Below are 17,760 nucleotides of genomic sequence, written 5' to 3' on the forward strand. Positions count from 1 at the left end.
TCAAGCTCTACAACCGTTTGATCGTCCTCCTTGGCTGGCCAGCCACAGGCTATCCTCGATACGGCCGGCTAGCCCTGGCACGTGCTGCGCCGCGCGCTAAGGCACTTGACAAGGGAGCACAGGGAATATCTCAGGCAGCCGGGGGACGGCTACGGTACCTGCAGCCGAAGCTTGCAGCCGCCTAGGAGTGGAGGTTGCGGAGGAGGTTGTGGAGGTTGCGGAGGCTGCGGGGACTGCAGGGGCAGCAGCGCCTGAGGATGGGGATGGAGCCGCTCTCTGTGCACTGGAAAGGGCTGAGCTTGCCAGCAATGCAGCGGCTGCAGCATCGTCAGTACCTGGCCCTGACGGGCGCATCACCGCTGGAGCGAGAGTCCCCGCCGTCCCCGCCTGCCCTCCTTCACAGTTGCCTCGTGCTAATGCTGATGATGTGGCGGCAGCAGCCCGCCTCCGCAGCAATGCCCGGCGTCCGGCTGTGGACGCGCAGCTTTGCGCGTAGTTGTGGCCCTCAGGTCCCGCAACCAACATCCAGTCGGTTGCGGCGGAGGGCACCAAAGGAAAGGAGGTCTGCCGCGTCAACGCTGTCGAACGAGCATTGCGGGCGGTTTCACCTTGAGGTGACGCCAGCAGCGTTGACTCCAAGTCCGATGATGCAAAGAGACTGTCCAACACGGCGCGTCCGACAGGCTCCCTTCCTGGAGCGCCACTGCTGCCACCGCCGGCGCTGTTGCGGCTGAAGAGACGTCCTAATGTGGGGGCCTGTTCATTCTGCTGTTGCGGCGGCGGCAGTGCCGCCGCCACCACCGCCGCCGCGCTGTTGCTGCTGCTGTTGCTGTTGCTGCTGTTGCTGCTGTTGCTAGCGGCGGTGCCAGTTGTGAAGTTAGTGGGCGGACTGGATCCTGCGATGCTGCTGCTGGCAGCTATTAAGGACATCAGGAGCGTGGACACTCGCCGCCTCATTGCAGTGGAACTTCCGTCGGGGTTCTTCAGGGCCCCTACCGGCGCGGCCGCAGCACCCAGCGCCGCCGCGGACGCAGCAGACTCTCCGGTGCGCAGCGGCGGCGGCGGCAGCAGCAGGTCCGGGGGCTCGCCCCGGGACTCATCGGGCATCTGGAAGTCGTACGCCGCCACGGAGGCGGCGTGGCGCTGGCGGTTCGACAGCTGGTTGTGAGATGCAATGAGGGAGCGTTTGGAGGCGCTGCTGCCGTCTGCATAGACCGAGCGACCACTGATGCTTTCCGTTGATGCCGTCAGCATGGAAAGCGGCAGCAACAGACCTAGCTGCTGCTGGCCGGATGGCACGCCCTGTGTTTTACCCGCCGGGGCTAGGGACGACGACGCGGCGTTGCCGATTGTCCCAGACCGACCATCCGAGCTGCGGCCTTCCCGGCCCGCAGGGACGCTGCCCAGGAGGAGGGTGCCGCTGCGTCCGCTCATGCTCACCCTGTCCATGCCGATGCTCATTCCCACGGTGGCCGCTACCGTGTCGTGCGGCGGCTGGAGACCGTCCCACTCTCCCTCGAGCCAACGCACCCGGTCCTCTAGCACCACGGCTTGCTGACAGACCTCCTCTGTACGGTCTGTTCCAAAGAGAGCCAAAGCAGTAGCAGGCGGAAAAAAGTCAACTGAAAGCTAATGTGACTCGAAAGCGAACGTGATTGCACTCGTAGAGAAAGAGGAGGAGAGAGAGAGAGAGAGAGAGAGAGAGAGAGAAAGAGAGACATAGAGAGAGGGACTTAGCTCTTAGAGAGGGGTCCAACCATACCGACCGATCAACATCAACGACACATTACCGGAAGCAGAGCACGCGGAACTGCCATAAGGAAAAGCCGTTCCGCAAGGGCAGCGGCATCACAGCAATATGAGCTTTGGTTGCGATCAAACCGATCCCGCTCACGTCTTCAGTTCCGTAAAACGCGCAGCCACCTTCCCAAGGCAAGGCGGCTGAGGAAGTGTGGGGATGGGGGACCCTCGGGCCTAACCCGAAGCGGGCAAGTAACTCCTAATTACTCACTTGCGAGCCCCTTGAGCATGTCAAGCACCCGCTGCAAGGTGGCATCCGTTTGGGAGCGCAGCTGGGCCACCATGCTGTCGATTTCTTTTTGCATGGCAGCTCGGATAGCAGGAAACTGCAATTGTCAAGGAGGGGGTGAAGCCTATGGCTCAGGTGGATGGTGGTTAACGGATACACTATCCCGCCGGGACAGGGGAGTTGGTGCTCGCCTCGATCCATTGCAACCTGCCGCCACGGCCTGCCCCATTTCGACCTGCCCCAACACCACACCACGACACATAGTGCAACACGCCCCTCTCCGGTATAGCACGTGGCGCTCCACAAATTGTACGGCATGATACACAGCATTATTTACATTTACATATTTACTTCAAGATGTGTACTTCAAGAGTTTTCAAATTGATACACGGCACGATGCAACAACATGAAATGCACCGTGCGACTCACCCACCATGAGCGGGTTCTCCATGATCATCGCCGAATGCGCCTGGGACTCCTCAAGCTGCTGCCGTACCGCCGCCAGCTGCTGCTCTAGCACCGCCACCCGTATGTCACCGCCGCCGCCGCTGCCGCCGCCTCCGCCTCCGCTGCTGCTGCCGAAATTCCCCGTTCTGTCCTCCACCCAGCCCTGCTGCTGAATGACTCGCTCGCGGGAGAAGAAGCCGGTGTCTGAAGGCACTCTGCCGCAGCTGGAGATGGCCCCAATATGAGAGGCAGAGTTCCTACAGGCTGGAAGTCCCCCTCGGCGGTTAGCGACGGTTGGGCTCCAGGAGTGGTTCTTACGTGCGGCCGCGGGAACGCATGCTTCTTCTGCGTCCTCCTCTTCGTCCGTCGCCGATGCTTCCAGAGGGACCCGAGCTCGGTGGCGCGACCCGGTCCTATTCAATGGCGCCATTTTCGCTGAATCATCTCTCTCAACTAGCGCAGGGTCCAGGCCGATAAAAGGCTGCGGGGCCAGCACCAGCAGCGGATGAGGCGCAAAGGCATCTCCCCCCGAGGTTAATGAGCAGGTGGAGGAGCGGCGGCCGCCGGCGACGCGGCGACCGTCCAGAGCCGGCGCTCTGTCGGCATTGGGGTCTAAGGGGCCCTCCTGTGCGCTGGTAATAAAACGCCCGATCGCGCCGCCGCTGCCGCCGTTGCCGCTGACGTCGTCATCACAGTCCATCGCTGAGAGCGCCTCTTGGAGGCCGCGTCGAAGGCGGCTATGGTACGGCAGCGCTAAAGGTGAGCGGGAATTTGAGTGGGAATGTGGGTTTAGTTGAGGAGAGTGTAATTTTTTGCTAATAGCGGCGACCGCAGAGGCGACACTGTTGGGTAAGGGTGAGGAGATCAGTGGACGGCTGGAGTGCACCGAAAGGTCTCCAGTTCTGTTCCCGGCAAACCCGCCAGTGCTTTTTTGTTGGCTTTTAGTAGACAATCCCGTAGCGCTCCGTTCGAATCCCGTAGCACTCCGTCGTTGTTTGTTACCGAATCCAGTTGCGCTCCTGCGCTGGCTGTTCTTGCTGTTTGATAACGGTGTCACCGCCGCTGATGTAACAGTAGCCGCCGATGCTACAGGCCCCACTGCTGCGCGTGAAAGTGCGGGTGGCTCAACTGGACTAAGATAATGAGTGCTAGCTGACGGTTGTCGTTTGTACGGCATCACGTATGGTACGGAAGGCCGTACGGCAGACATTCGATCATCCGATGCTGCTGGCTGCGGCTCGGCACCACAGCTCCCATGCCTGTTGGCGAACATTGCCGAGAAGAGGGAGTCCACTGAAGAGTCACTCCATCTCCAGCTGCGTCTCCGCCCTCCAATAGACCCCTCGGAGGAGGTGCTCGGTTGTGTAAGGCCCGGCTCAGTGGACTCGCACAAGGGCCCGCCACAGGATGCGGCACCTGCCATAATATGACGAGCATGCTTCGGCTGAGTGGAAAGGCTTGTGATAAGGCACGCAAGGCGAATCTGATCCCGCTGCTGCTGCTGCTGCTGTTGTTGTTGTTGTTGTTGATGGGGTGTTACACTGTGGGCGGCTCGCTGTTGTTGTTGTTGTTGTTGTTGTTGTTGTTGATGTTGTTGTTGTTGTTCTGGTGGTGGTGGAGGTGGCAGGCAACTTGATAGGCCGCTGGTAGTGCTGGCAAGTCCAGCTGCTGGCTCCCGGGTCGCGGGCAACGCTGTCATGGCACACTGCTGATGATGACCGCGGCTGCAAGCCCAGCTGGTCGGCTGCGTCGGCTGCTGTTGCCGCTGCGGCTGCGGCTCAGCTGTTAGTACACGGTCTTCAACCGCACGGGAATGCAGTTGCTGATCCTGCTGGACATTGCCAGAAGCGACGAGAAACGCATTCGCTTTCATGTTATGCAAGATCTGTTGCTGCTGTTGTTGCTGCCCCAGCTGCTGCAGCTGCTGTTGTTGCTGCTCGTCTTCGATGATGCTGGCAGCAGCGGCCAGTAGCCAGCCCGCGGGGCCCACCTCGTGGTCCTCCAGCTGCACCCGGGCCCGGCTCTTGACCGCGTGGGCACTCTCAGGAAAGTCCCTCATTGCGTCCTACGTACATACGCATATACATACCGACGATGCTATTCTCTATTAGTACATACAGACGGCAAAGTTTCCCATCCGATCCAGGCAGACGGACAGATCGACAGACGGACAGACGAGCATACAGGCAATGGGCGGGGGCCATCCAACTGCTGCTCCTGCCATTTCCACATGAGGGGGCCGAATTCTCCCGATGGGCAGAATATTCTTTTTTGTTTACTTGGAAGTCATTTTCCTCGCTTGCGTGAAAACAGCTCATCATACTTACGTGCAAGTCGCTCTTACTGAGGACCATGACGTCCGTCGGGCGAAGCGCAACGGCCATGTGCGGCCGCGGCAGGTTGGAGGTCATGACCCCCAGCTCCCCGAAGTGGTCACCGTCGGTCAGCAGCGCGGTCATGCAGCCGTCTGACGGACCCACAAGCGCCACGGCACCGCGCCAGATGACGAACATCTCGTGCCCTACACTACCCTCTTCGTAAATGACGGCACGTGGCATAAACAAAATGAGGCGCAGCTGCCGTGCGAGCCTCCAGATGAAGGGCTGTTCGCAAACGGTAAACAACTGGACCTGCAGGTGTTGCGGGTTGCGTAATAAAAAGGGTAATTAGGCGGGTGAAATGCATGGGGCGGGTAATTAGGCGGGTGATAGGTTTCCTTACGGTTTCATCAAACGTTCTGTCTATGTCCATGTTCCTGTCCATGCAAGAAGCTTGTAGCTACTGCAAATCTATCATAGGTCGGCAGTAGCAGAAACAAGTGGCAGCATCGATCGGCATGAATGACATCGCACCTCGCCCATCCATGATAAGCAGGTTGGGCGTGTGCGTGAATGCATATATGCGCTGATAACAACAATATTATATTACAGGCAGAAACAGATAAGCCAGATAGTGCCTACATATGCCCTTTTGGAGCACATCAGGGCGACGGGTGACTTCTCTGAGCAGTTAGTTCATCATCAATACTGCGGTGTTTAGCACCGTGTTCAAAAAGAAGGGTGACAACGCGGTTATGGGCCATTCGGGGGGCCATAGCGGTTGGCGGGGCGTTGGCGAAATGCTACAAGGCTTCTATTGTCCTCCGAAGGTCGGTCCGAACAGGGCGGGACGTTGAGCTCACGCTGGTTTCATACATACATACATACACCTCACACGGCAGCAGGGACCTACCCGTGTCAGCAATGGCTCAAACACTGACGAGAGCACCTCGGCATGCAAGGCGGCGGGCAGCTCAGACAGGAAATTAACACCTTCGGGGCCTGGAGGGGCGAACGGAGTGGCATGCGAGGTCGGAGGATGGGCAGTAAAGTAGGTGTTGGGGTTGGTGTTGGTGTTTTTCTTGTGTGCGTCTCTCTGGTTCCATATATGTACGCTGTGTGTATGTCTGTGTATGTATGCGCCTGTTTCCGTGTGTATGTCCATGCATGTGCATGTGCATGTGCATGTGCATGTATGTACGTGATGCATTCGCATATTGGACCCACATTTCGACACACCTGCTCCACTCTACAGCTGCGGACTATATTCCTGGCCAGGCATGGTATTGTGTGAATGTGGTAAGACTCACCGGGGTGATCATGCTGTACCATGTGCGAGAAGTACGCCTGGACTTTGGCGCGGACTGAATCGTTGGCGCGTGCTCCAGTGTACCTCAGCGCGTCTTGTAGCATTATGGCCCTCTGCTTGTGGCGCGAGGCCATGCCCCACATATTACCCACCAGAAGCGTCATACTGCTCACCTGGGCACGGGCATGGATGGGTCGTTGGTTGGGGTTGGGTGCATGCGTGGGTTGGTTGTTGGTTGGTTGTTGGGCCGCTGGTTTCGTTGATACTTTGCTTGGCGTTGGGTCCATATATAGATACCCCCATGCATCACATATATAGCGGAAAATAATAAAAAAATATTTAACACGTTAGGCAAGAACAAGCAATGCCCAAGTACTCGTTCTAGAGCGTCACACTTAATGTACGGAGCCACGCAACCGGATGGCACCTGTTGGGGGGTTGTTAGTTGATGCAGCGGCAGTTGCTGCTGCTGCTGCATGTGCACATCTGCTAGCAGCTAGCCGCCTCCGCTTCCGGGCCCCAGCCATATCATAAACTCTCCGCAGAAAGACAGCAGATTGGTCGTATCTCCCGTCCTTACTACGGACTACTGATGGCTGCTGCGTCCCTCGTCGACTGCAGCACCGGGCCAGACGACACAACAACTACCCACAACACCGTGGAACGGATGGGATTACTTACGACAACGGCGTATATGCAAGCACCCATGGAGAGCAGCGCGATGGAAAAGATGCGCTCAACGTTGTTATATGTGTCGGGGCGGTCACCGAGGATCATCAGGAAGGACTTGTAAAACGCATGTTGGTACCTTTCCCATTCAGTCCACGATATACAGTGGACGTTGAACATCCACGGCCGCCCTGCATGATGCATCCAGGTTGGCGCGCGCAGCAGCAGTACAGTATATTGGATGCGTATACTGACGTGTATGTGACGTGTTTATATGATGCAACGCATCCAAGTAATAGGAAGATACCAGCAGCTCGACGAATGTACTGTAGCAGTTGCCAAGACTAGATAGTTAAAGCAATCGAATGCTTTCCAAAACATGTTGTACGCTTAAGATAGAGGTCTATCTACTCCATTTCCAACCTAGCTATTTAAGATCGGGGCGCCAAGCCCCTTGCTTTTCCATTTGCATGTGCACTTGCGGGATATACAGATAGGCAGGCGGCTGGCAGAGGTTAAGGCCTGACATTTGCTCCCGGCCGACCCGGGTTCAAATCCGCCTACCGACTCCTCGGGTGTTATAGGCAGGCGGCTGGCAGAGGATAAGGCCTGACTTCTGCTCCCAGTCGACCCAGTCGACCCGGGTTCAAATCCGCCTGCCGGCTCCTCGGGTGTTTGAGGAGTGATGAAATGGGAGGTGGCCCCCCATCTTATGGACGGTGTAGGACGTGATAATATCAACTTGCGAGCTGACCAGGAACTAAGTTGATGCGCCGTTGATCCGCTAGATTTGGTTGGATGCTGGTGGTGAGTTGCCGAACCCAACGAATACATTCTGAAGTCGGATGGGGTGACGGATTAGGGTGCCCCTCTAGCAGGGGAGAGCAGGGACTGCCCCGGGAAAGGGGGCCGCTGGCGAAGTTAACCACCCTGTAACAACATACATACAGTAGCATCATCATCACTACCTACTCTCTCTATTGCATCGATCACACCGTCGATCCACCGCCGTTTCACCGCCGCTGTGCGTCATAGCAAGCACACACGCATCAGCCGTATCTCTTCAGATACTACTCAGAACCGTGATAATTTGCTTGTTTTATCACTAATTAAACGGCCGCCGTTCACCACAGAAAAGTATGGGTTTATAGGGCTACATAAATTTAAGCGGCTAATCGCGCCCATTTTCTGTTGAAAGGCGGTTTAGAGCACATGGATTTAGATATACAACGAGAAATCAAGGTTGGCGGAGGGGATTCAATCGTTCAATCCAGCCGATAAGCGATTTTGCAGCGACTTGACCAATTGGAATGGCTAAGGGTGAATAAATAAAAAAAATCAGGGATTACAACCAACAATTATCATATAATCTTATCACCAGGGGGCCCAAATAACGACCTGAAATAGGTATGGCGGTCTGGCTTCTTAAACAATAACAACGGGTGCAGCGACGCAGGTAGTACCTGGAACCTGAATGTAAAGGTAGTACCAGAGGCAGGCCGCCCAGTGCGTCACCAGCAGCATGATGAGCACCAGCCGTGCCACGCTAGCAAGGTTCTCGTATCTCACGGGTGTCAAAATGGTGAGGTGCCTGCGCGCATGCCAAGGTAGGGAAGGCCACAACAAGTAATCAGGGCCGCCCTAGGAGCGAGGCGCGCACCGTAGGGTGATGTGTGTATATCCGTAGCGACACTTGCATGCATTACTATTATAACCTCCCCTGCTGTGCATGTGACCCGCTGTTTATCTGAGGGATCTGTTTGTCCTAGCGCGCAAAGATTGTTCAACAAATCAACGCTGCCCTGGTTCGATTCCAATCTGAATAATCCTGCGCGCATGCGTTGCGTGGTGTCATACCACGACTTCAGAAAAGTACCGTTCGGTGGATGCAGATCTCCCGTGATAAGCCCAGGACACTACACGTGGGTGGGACTTCCTTTGTCCCGGCTCATCCGTGAGGCCGAACCCTGGTTGCAAGCAAAACCCTAGGCAAGCAGAATTTATACGGTCCTATATGCACAGTCATCAGGCCTCCTCAAGGAGCTAAGCCTGGCTTACCGCATGAGCAGGAACAGGCGAGGCAGTTTCAGGATGCTTAGCCAGTAGAGGTTCGTCGTGGCGCTCCCGGTATGGGTGAATCCTAGCACCACTTCAACCGGGAGTGCCGACAGGAAGTCCGCAAAAAACATACCGCGGGTGGTGTATTGCACGGCAATCAACCGTGGCGTCCGCACCACCTCACCTCGCTCCGTCATGTACGCAGTCCTACAGTACACACGAGCAGTCACGTACACCATCCATCCAAGTATTATAGGTGGAATGATACCGCCCCTTTGGCACTGTATGTCCTGCCTGTCTGAATTTCTGGCTGACTGCGCGACTAGGAAAGGTATGATGCTTAGTGCATCTGTAGTAGCTGTAGATAGTACAGCACACGTAGTATCGTCGATAGATACGCGCGTGAAGGTGCTCCGGCAGATCTATGTAAAGAGGCCGTTTCAGCGGCCAGCTACTTCAGCACTTCGCACAGCAAATAAAAATATGAATAATAAAAGGGCGTTTCATCAGTTGGGCGCTAACCCAAGGACTAGCTCGAAGGTGTGGTTACCATACTAAGAACTACTAATTACATGCGGGTCTGCAGTTGTGTGCATTTATATATAGGCAACAGCGGGAGCATAACAACACGTAATAACCACATACTCCCCCATAGCATCTCCCTTCCACCCGCTTGCCTGAAGTTGACAGCGATGTCGAAGCTGCGCAAGCCGTTGGACGCCGGCAAGGATGGGATGGGATGGGAACGCCAGCCAGCCAGCCAGCCGGAAGGGATAAGACCAGGGATAAGACCGTGTAGTAGCTGATACACAGTACGGCACACATAACGTCTACAATACGCGCTAAGCGCGTCCACCGGCATCTCGATTCAGCGGCCAGCTACTACAGACCGACGTACAGCACATAAATTTCCAATTGACAGGCTCGTCAATCGTCCAAGTTATTAGATATATACGACCGAATTCTACGTATGGCTGGCTAGATCAATGGACACTTCCAAGCACCTGCTGTATAAACTTGTGTAAAATCGTATTAGGCGTGCCACAGGACATACATACATGGTGACATTTTTTATACAACAATGGCTCGAAGGCGTTACCTGCTTTCCTCTCGCGCGCAAACACACCCGGCCGCGTGCAGGGCCAGTATTATTACTAGTCGTGCATGTGCTCCCTTCTTTCTCCGTTCCCGGGGGATCTCTCCGTGGGATCCCCCTGTCCTTCTTCTGACGGGACGTTTTTCTTCTACCTAAAACCGATCGGCGGATGTCAGATCCCGCGGTTCAACACCCACCGAGGCCGGGTGACACTGGCCTACTGGCCAGAATGTGTTAGAACCCATAGAGTTACAAGTTAAAGTTAACTTACAATTAGTTACAACTAGTAACTTGTAACTTTAACTTGTAACTTTAACTTGTAACTTTAACTTTAACTTGTAACTTGTTAGAACCCATAAAAGTGACCTGAAGTGACCTACCCTGAGGGCGTGCGTGCGCAGTTACAAAAGGACGCGCATACGTACCTAAAAGATGCGAATGTTATGATACCCATGACATGCGCGAAAATCACTCGTCGGAAGGAGTGAAAGGCGATCATCAGCGGCACAGCGACGGCAGTGTACAGCATCAACAGCAGCGTCCAGATGGACCACCTGAAGTAGCAGCACGCGTACGGCACCGTAAACGTCGTAAATTCAGTAGGCGAGAGGCTTATCGTTAATAATACAAGCATGCAGACAGGCTGCCGCGCGGCGCATGCCGCGCGGGCGTGGACCTGTCTTGTCAAAGCGTGCAGATGTCTCTCTCAACGCAGAGGCATGGAACGTACAGGCGCTGTGTCCTTAGTTGTGCGATCTATCTGGGACAGATGCCGTACGGAGAACCGTACTGTGCGGATGCCGACGGGGCGGCATGCGTACGGTTCCTGGTCTTGGAAATGCAACCAGGCAGCGACTTAGCAGCCGAGCAGCATGTATACAGGGTACCCAGTTCACTGCCATTACCATCCAAGCCAGCTGAGTCTTTCACGAGACCTCATTCGTTTGCACCTTAACCTGCTACAACTCAACAATTGTTCCGCCCCCAGGCAAATAACGCCTTGGGAATGGTCCCGACACGTTGGCGCCCACCTAATGAGTTGCACAGCGCCCTCCTTGTAATGGCGCCTGCAGCCTGTTACCGGCGATTCTGAGCCAGTAATAATCCTGTTTCAAAATCCATGTGAAGGACTCATAAATGCCTAGCCATGTTCAGGCGTGTCCTGCGTTGGCTTTATGTGTGCGCTTAAGAGTGGAGATCGCTCTTCGTACCCGCTGCCGTTCGTACAACCACTACAGCGCCGGGGTTTCGTTTTCCACTCCGACCTTAAGCCGACATAGGCAACCCAAACGGTCGCGTTCCCAAGTCATCACTGCTGCATCACACGTATGTTATCGCAGCTTTAATCCTATCCGTGTAAACTTTGGACTTTTGTAAACTTGTATGTAAGCGAAATTAGCTGAAGCATTGAAGCGGGACCTAGCATCGCTCTCATTTGGAAAGCGGGGCGAGTGAGTCACATCTTACGTACCCAATCCTGACCGAGTCTGTCGGTAGCATGACCGGCAAAGCCGCATCCATAAGATACTCGAGATGATGATGCCACGCCTGCCGACGTGACAGAAGGAATAGAGGATGCCCAACCCGGCAGGCAAGCTGTCGTAGGACCTTCGTCACCATAGAGCCTGAAGCGGAAAAGCAGATCCTATTTCATCACAGGTTGCTTGGCCCCTACATCGCTCCACCAAGCCAGCAGTGCCAAAGGAGGACCCCGAGGCTGCTGGTGAGTACAACGAAAAGGAAAGTCCCTGACACTGCAGTCTAATGTAGTATGACGCCTATCCTGATGCATGGATGTGTGCGGCTTCGGAAAGAAGTTTCGGGTATAAATTGTGAACTTTGACGACAGGGTACAATGCGAAATTGCAGACGAAACTGCATCCCATTTAAATTAATCATCATTTCGCATTGCCCAGCGCTTCAACTTATTACGTAGGCTGTCCACTGGCAATACTGGTAGTACGGACTCTTGACTGCAACTGGAGCGTGCCTTCCGCACACAGCCCCGCTTGCTTCTATGCACAGGAAATACTTGTGTGGATATTTTTTATCTTTTCTTTGCTAGGCTTTGTGCTATACAAACCTCACCTACAACTGACGTCGCCTAATGCCGACAGGCCGAACTTCGCCTTTCTGTACTACGCACCATGTTCTAACGCACGCAAATGAACACCGCTAAAACATTAACTTATGATGCGATGGATTATCCTCTGGTCTTGGCTGCTGGCTTATACTCAACTTTAAGCTGGTTACTTCAATACTTCCACGAGCATTGAATTCAATTATTCACAATATTTAAACAATATTTTGGTGGCTTTGGCGTGGGGAAATGGGTCTTACTGAGGATCCCGCCACGCGACAACCGTTGATGGCTCCGACAACCCGTGCTGACCTGTGCGGCCGCATGAGGGGCCGCGGCCGCATGCGGTCCTAACCGCTAAGGACAGTAGTTGATACTCAAGACTCGATTAATAAGTTAGTATGTTTCTGCAATGGTAAACTGCAACTTAGCCGAACATTCGAACGAAAACCCCTTTGGGGGCCCTTGTGAGCGTATGCGTTGCGAAAGCAAGGCCAGAGCCTCAGGGAAGGCTATTAGCCAATTGCACCCTCTTTATACGGGACAAGTCGTCAGCACTTTAGGTATCCGGGGCATGACTAGGTATTGTCGCTGTGGCAGGTAAACATCCGGATGCTACATTCCACCTGAGGGCTGTCTGGGGCCTCGGAAAGGGTAAGAAACTAACGAGGTCTTCCTGCCCCCAAAAAGGACGCTAGTTTTAATTTTAGACATATGTGTTAAATGGCGAGTCCATGAATTTTCACGCCAAGGTAGGAACCTCCGCAAAAAGCTAGGTCGGGCCACATAACCCAGAAACTTTTGTCAAGCCGTAGAAAAAAACTTCCCGACAGGTTTCGAACTCCATGAGCCCTTGGAATTTAGAAGATCTTGCCTGTTCAGGCATTGCAGTTCACGGCAATTTAATGCGAGCTTGCGTTAAGTAAGCTGGGTTAGTTGGGCGTAAGGCCCATTGCTTGACTGTTAGTCTAACTGTCTCGCAACGGCTCGTGTCCTCAGGGCCGTCATTTATGCGCGCGTTTGGCTGGTTAGCTTATCTTGTTTTTGTTGTTCAGCGCGCGACATACCCGTCAACTGCCTGGTGTAAATTGTTGTAATTTCGGTCAGACTTCCTGATTTTTGGATGCTGTTTTCATAGTTCGTCGTCACGATAAGCTTTGTACTACGTCTGGTCTGATTGTTAGTTGGGTCTTACCGTACGAACTTGATCTATTGGTACTATTTGTACCCTGAAGCTGTTGTAATTCCGGTCAGACTTCCTAGGCTTATGGTTGTTGTTTTTATAGCTCGTCGTCGCGATAAGCCTTGTACTACGATTGGTGTGATTGCTAGTTGGGTCTTATCGTACGAACTTGATCTATTGGTACTATTTGTAACCTGAGGCAAGACTTTTCTATCAAGCTGATTGTAACAACTATTGCTCATTGGGACTTTGGGGTGTCCTTCGAGTTTAGGGCATAGTGTCAGCTCGCTTATCCAGCTTGTGCTTAACTGGATCGTGTGTCAGCTATTTACGGCTATTTACGAATAGTCACAACAGGTTATGAGCCCCGCTTGACGTTGCGGTGGCTGCAGTGGTCGTACGCTTTGTTGAGCTCATACGCTTTAATCCCAATTTTGAGTCATACGTGATTCTGTGAGAGAATGTCCGACATTGCTGGATGGAGGGATGTGCTAATGGTCGCCAACTCGGCAGATTGGTTCATTAAGATGAAGGCCATTTTGGAGTGTGAGGACTTGGCGTCCGTTGTCAGTCAAGACTACGTTTTACCCGCCGATCCTACGGAGCGGGAAAAGGAGTTGAGGAAGATAAGGAAGGCTCGGGCGCTCATAATCCTTCGGCTTGCGTCGGTCGACCACAAGACAATCATCGAATCGACCACGGAAGCTAAGGATCTTTGGGCGGGTCTTGAGCAGTGGGCTGGACAATTGAATGAGGCCGAACTAAGTGCTGTATCCCAATCCTTCCATTCCATCGTGATGCGTAATGACGAAAAGGTGCACGACTATGTGACTCGTGCGGTTAACATGTATGAGAAGCTGAACAGATATAAAGATTTTCGCATTTCAGAGAAAAACGCGATCGTGCTAGTTGTTCGTGGCCTGCCTGACGCTCTGTACGAAACTGAGAAGAGAGTTTTCGTCACGTCCGCTTACCCGAAGAACTTCATGGAGCTAAAGGAGAAGCTCTTGGCCATGGAGGCCAATCGTCTAACTGCCAGGAGGACCGAGCCCGACATAGCGACGGCCATAGGGTTAGCTACTGGTGGCCATAGGGTTAGCTACTGGTGGACGCGGTGGCCATAGGGTTAGCTGCTTCGTTTGCGGCGGCAACCACTACGCGAGGGACTGCTCTAAGAAGGTCAGCGCTTCTGGTCCCTCAAGCTCGGGTCGCTCGCACGGTGGGTCAGAGTTGCGGTGTGATTGGTGTGGGAAGACAGGCCACCTGTCCGAAAAGTGTTATCGTAAGCGGCAGGGTTTGCCTAGGAGTGCCGAACGGAAACCGGAGGTCGTTGTGCTGACGCTGGTGGCTCGAGAGCAGCAATTCGTTCCCCAGCGGATGAGTGAGGAGGAGAGTTTAGATTACTATGTGCGTAATCCGCCTAGAAGCGCGTCCGTAGCTTTGGGATGGCCACCCTTTATCGAGAGGCTTCGAAGGGTAGTTGCACAGTATCCCGAGAACCCGTGGTGGTTGGACTCCGGCAGTAAATACCACGTTACGGGTGACCGGGGTATTCTTCATGACTCCTGTCGGATTGATTCGGATTTGTCAATCTCGATCGAGGTTGGTAATAAAAACGTGCTGCAGGCCGAGGGTTACGGTAATGTGGTGCCGACCCATGCCCCGAACATCACTGTTGAGGGAGTTTTCATGCGCCTAACTTTAAGCACAACTTGATTTCTGTTTCGGTCCTAACCAACAAGGGCTTTAGGGTTAGTTTCGAGGATATGCAGGCGATTATATCGAGGGGAGGCCTGCACATCTCTGCCACCAAATGTGCGTCTGGCCTTTACAAGTTTATGAGTAGTGCTGTACCCGCTGCCGAGTCCTCCAAGCCTGCTGAGCCTGTCATCCCTTCCTTTTCTGCAAAGGCCCTAAGTACTGAGACGGTGGAACTGTGGCACCGACGCCTTGGTCACTTAGGAACTTCAAATATGAAGAGGTTGGTGCAGGAGGGCTTGGTCAAGGGTTTAAATATTAGCGCGGCTCAATTGAGAGATTTTGAGGTTAGGACTTGCGAGCCTTGTTTGGGAAAATTCAGCCGCGATCCGTTTCCCACATCTGCAACGGTAACTAAGAGACCATTGCAGTTGGTGCATTTGGATGTCTGTGGTCCTTTACCTATGTCCTCGAGTGGCCATAGGTATTTCGTTACTCTGTTGGATAACGACACCCGGGTGTAGTCATCCAACATATGGTAAAGCGGAAAGGTTAAACCGTACTTTGTTGGATAAGGTTAGAACGATGCTTGCGGATTCTTCGGTACCTAAGAAGTTTTGGAATGAGGCTTTGAGTGTTGCCTCTTTTGTTAGAAATCGTTCACCTGTTTCGGGGAAATCAAAAACCCCGTATGAGTTGCTGACGGGTGAGACTCCTGATGTGTCTTGGTTTAAGGTATTTGGCTGCATAGCATATGTTCAGGTTGCCAGGGGTCAGGGTAGCAAGCTCGACCCAAGGGCCTGTAGAGGCACCTTTCTAGGATACGAGCCGAACACAAAGGCATATCGGATCTTAGTCGGTGATGGGCGTATTATTGTGTCTCGAAATGTCGATTTTCATGAGAATATGTTTCACTTTCGTGGCGGCAAAGGTGTTGAATTGCCAGTAAGCACTGAAGCATCTGCATCGGATTATTGGTTTGTCCCTGCTGCTGGTGCCCCTGCGGAAGAGGCAGCAGAGGCCGGCAGTGTTGTCCCTGTGGTTGCTCATGCTGCTGGTGCCCCTGCGGAAGAGGCAGGAGAGGCTGGCGTGAGTAATACAGGTGTTGCTCCCATTGTCCCTGCTGCTGGTGCCCCTGCGGGAAATGCGGATGAGGCCGGCATGGACACTGAGGAGGATCTTCCCCCTCTGTTGGAGGAAGATGAGGGGGAAGAGGATGACGAGGGAGGGTATGATGAGGGGAAGAGGAAGATGAGTTGGAGGCAGCTGAGGCGGAGGGAGAAGTTATAGTTGCTAGTGGAGCTAGTACCTCCGCCCCCCCTGCTGCCACGCGTTCATCCACTAGGACTAAACAGCCTAATTCCCTTTTCAAGGATTATGTTATGATAGCCAAAGGGATAGATTCTCTAGAGCCTAAATCTCTTGCCGAGGCAAAGGCACGTGCAGATTGGCCTCAGTGGAAGGCGGCCATGGATGAGGAGATGAAATCGTTGCTGGAAAATCGCACCTGGGAGCTTGAGGAGTTACCTAGGGATGCTAAAAAGATTGGTTTGAAATGGGTTTATAAAGTTAAGCGGGATGCAAGCGGGAATATTGAGCGTTATAAGGCTCGCCTGGTAGCCAAGGGTTTCACGCAACAGAAGGATGTGAATTTTGCGGAGGTCTTTTCACCGGTTGGCAAGTATGCCAGTTTTCGTGCGTTGCTTGCTGTTGTGGCGGATTGAGATCTCGAGCTACATCAGCTCGACATGAAAACCGCTTTCTTGAACGGTGTTTTGGAGGAGAACGTATATACTGAACAATCCCCGGGATATGAGCAAGGTGGCGCTAACATTGCTTGTCATCTACGGTGTTCGCTGTACGGCCTACGACAGGCTCCGCGCACCTGGTATGTATGTCTTCGGTCGGTTTTGGAGCAAATGGGGTTTAAGCCATCCACTGCGGATCCTGGTTTGTTTATTAAGATGGAGAAGGGTGAGCCTATTTACGTCTTGGTCTATGTCGATGATCTTCTTATCGCTTGCAAGTCGGTTTCCTTGGTGGAGCTTATTAAAGAGCAACTGCGTAGCGTGTTTGATATGCGCGATTTAGGTGAGGCTAAGTTTTATCTGGGTTTTGAAATCCATCACGACAGGAAGGCGCATACTATTCATGTTTCACAGAAGCGTTATGTTGCGGAGGTCCTTTCTAAGTTCGCCATGGAGGATTCAAATAAGCGTTCTACCCCTATGGGTGCATTTCCAGTGCGGATTAAGGCCAGGGATTAGGGCACGGAAGTCCTTGGTTCGAGCTTACCACATAGGTTTGTTACATAAAGGAACCAAAGGTTGAAAAGGCGATGTAAGCTTGCCAACAACTTAGCCGTTTGAGCAAGTGTCGATGGAGGACAGAGGGTTAATCCCTGGCCTTAATCATGCACCCTTATGGATGCTAACCTGCGGCTATTGTCTGATAGAGATCCGCTTGATGTGTCACGTTTTCCCTACAACGAGTTGGTGGGTAGCTTGCTCTATCTGTCGGTCTGTTTGCATCCAGATATATCTCTTTCATCGTGGGAGCTTTAGCCCGCCACATGTCCAAACCTACTGTGGCGCATTGGAGTACAGTGAAAGGAGTTCTCAGGTATCTGGCCAGTACTCAGGATGTCGGTATCTCCTTCGGCGGCAACTTAAACATTGAAGGTTTTTGCGATTCGGACTTGGATGGTTCCGAAGGGTGGCGTTCTACATCTGGGTTTGTTTTCCTGCTTGGAGGTGGAGCAATCTCCTGGTCTTCGAAGCTCCAACCCACCACGTCACTGCCATGTCAACTGCGGAGGCTGAATACATGGCAGCGGCTTCTGCTATCAAGGAGGCGCTGTGGCTAAGACATCT

At 53.4% G+C, this 17,760-nt stretch overlaps 1 protein-coding gene across 1 annotated transcript; it reads right to left on the reverse strand.

Annotated features, from left to right (window-relative positions):
* On the reverse strand, positions 1-11,447 carry VOLCADRAFT_88908 (uncharacterized protein; the record flags this gene model as incomplete). Its single annotated transcript, XM_002948576.1, has 13 exons — positions 1-84; positions 159-224; positions 997-1,577; positions 2,012-2,126; positions 2,463-3,983; positions 4,804-5,106; positions 5,708-5,796; positions 6,105-6,276; positions 6,785-6,963; positions 8,236-8,363; positions 8,831-9,037; positions 10,352-10,480; positions 11,398-11,447. The coding sequence occupies 13 exons, from the start codon at positions 11,445-11,447 to the stop codon at positions 1-3; spliced, it is 3,624 nt and encodes a 1,207-aa protein (XP_002948622.1).
* Between the last annotated feature and the right edge of the window lie 6,313 nt (positions 11,448-17,760).

This window comes from Volvox carteri, assembly GCF_000143455.1.
Source record: "Volvox carteri f. nagariensis unplaced genomic scaffold VOLCAscaffold_10, whole genome shotgun sequence".
Taxonomy (NCBI): domain Eukaryota; kingdom Viridiplantae; phylum Chlorophyta; class Chlorophyceae; order Chlamydomonadales; family Volvocaceae; genus Volvox; species Volvox carteri.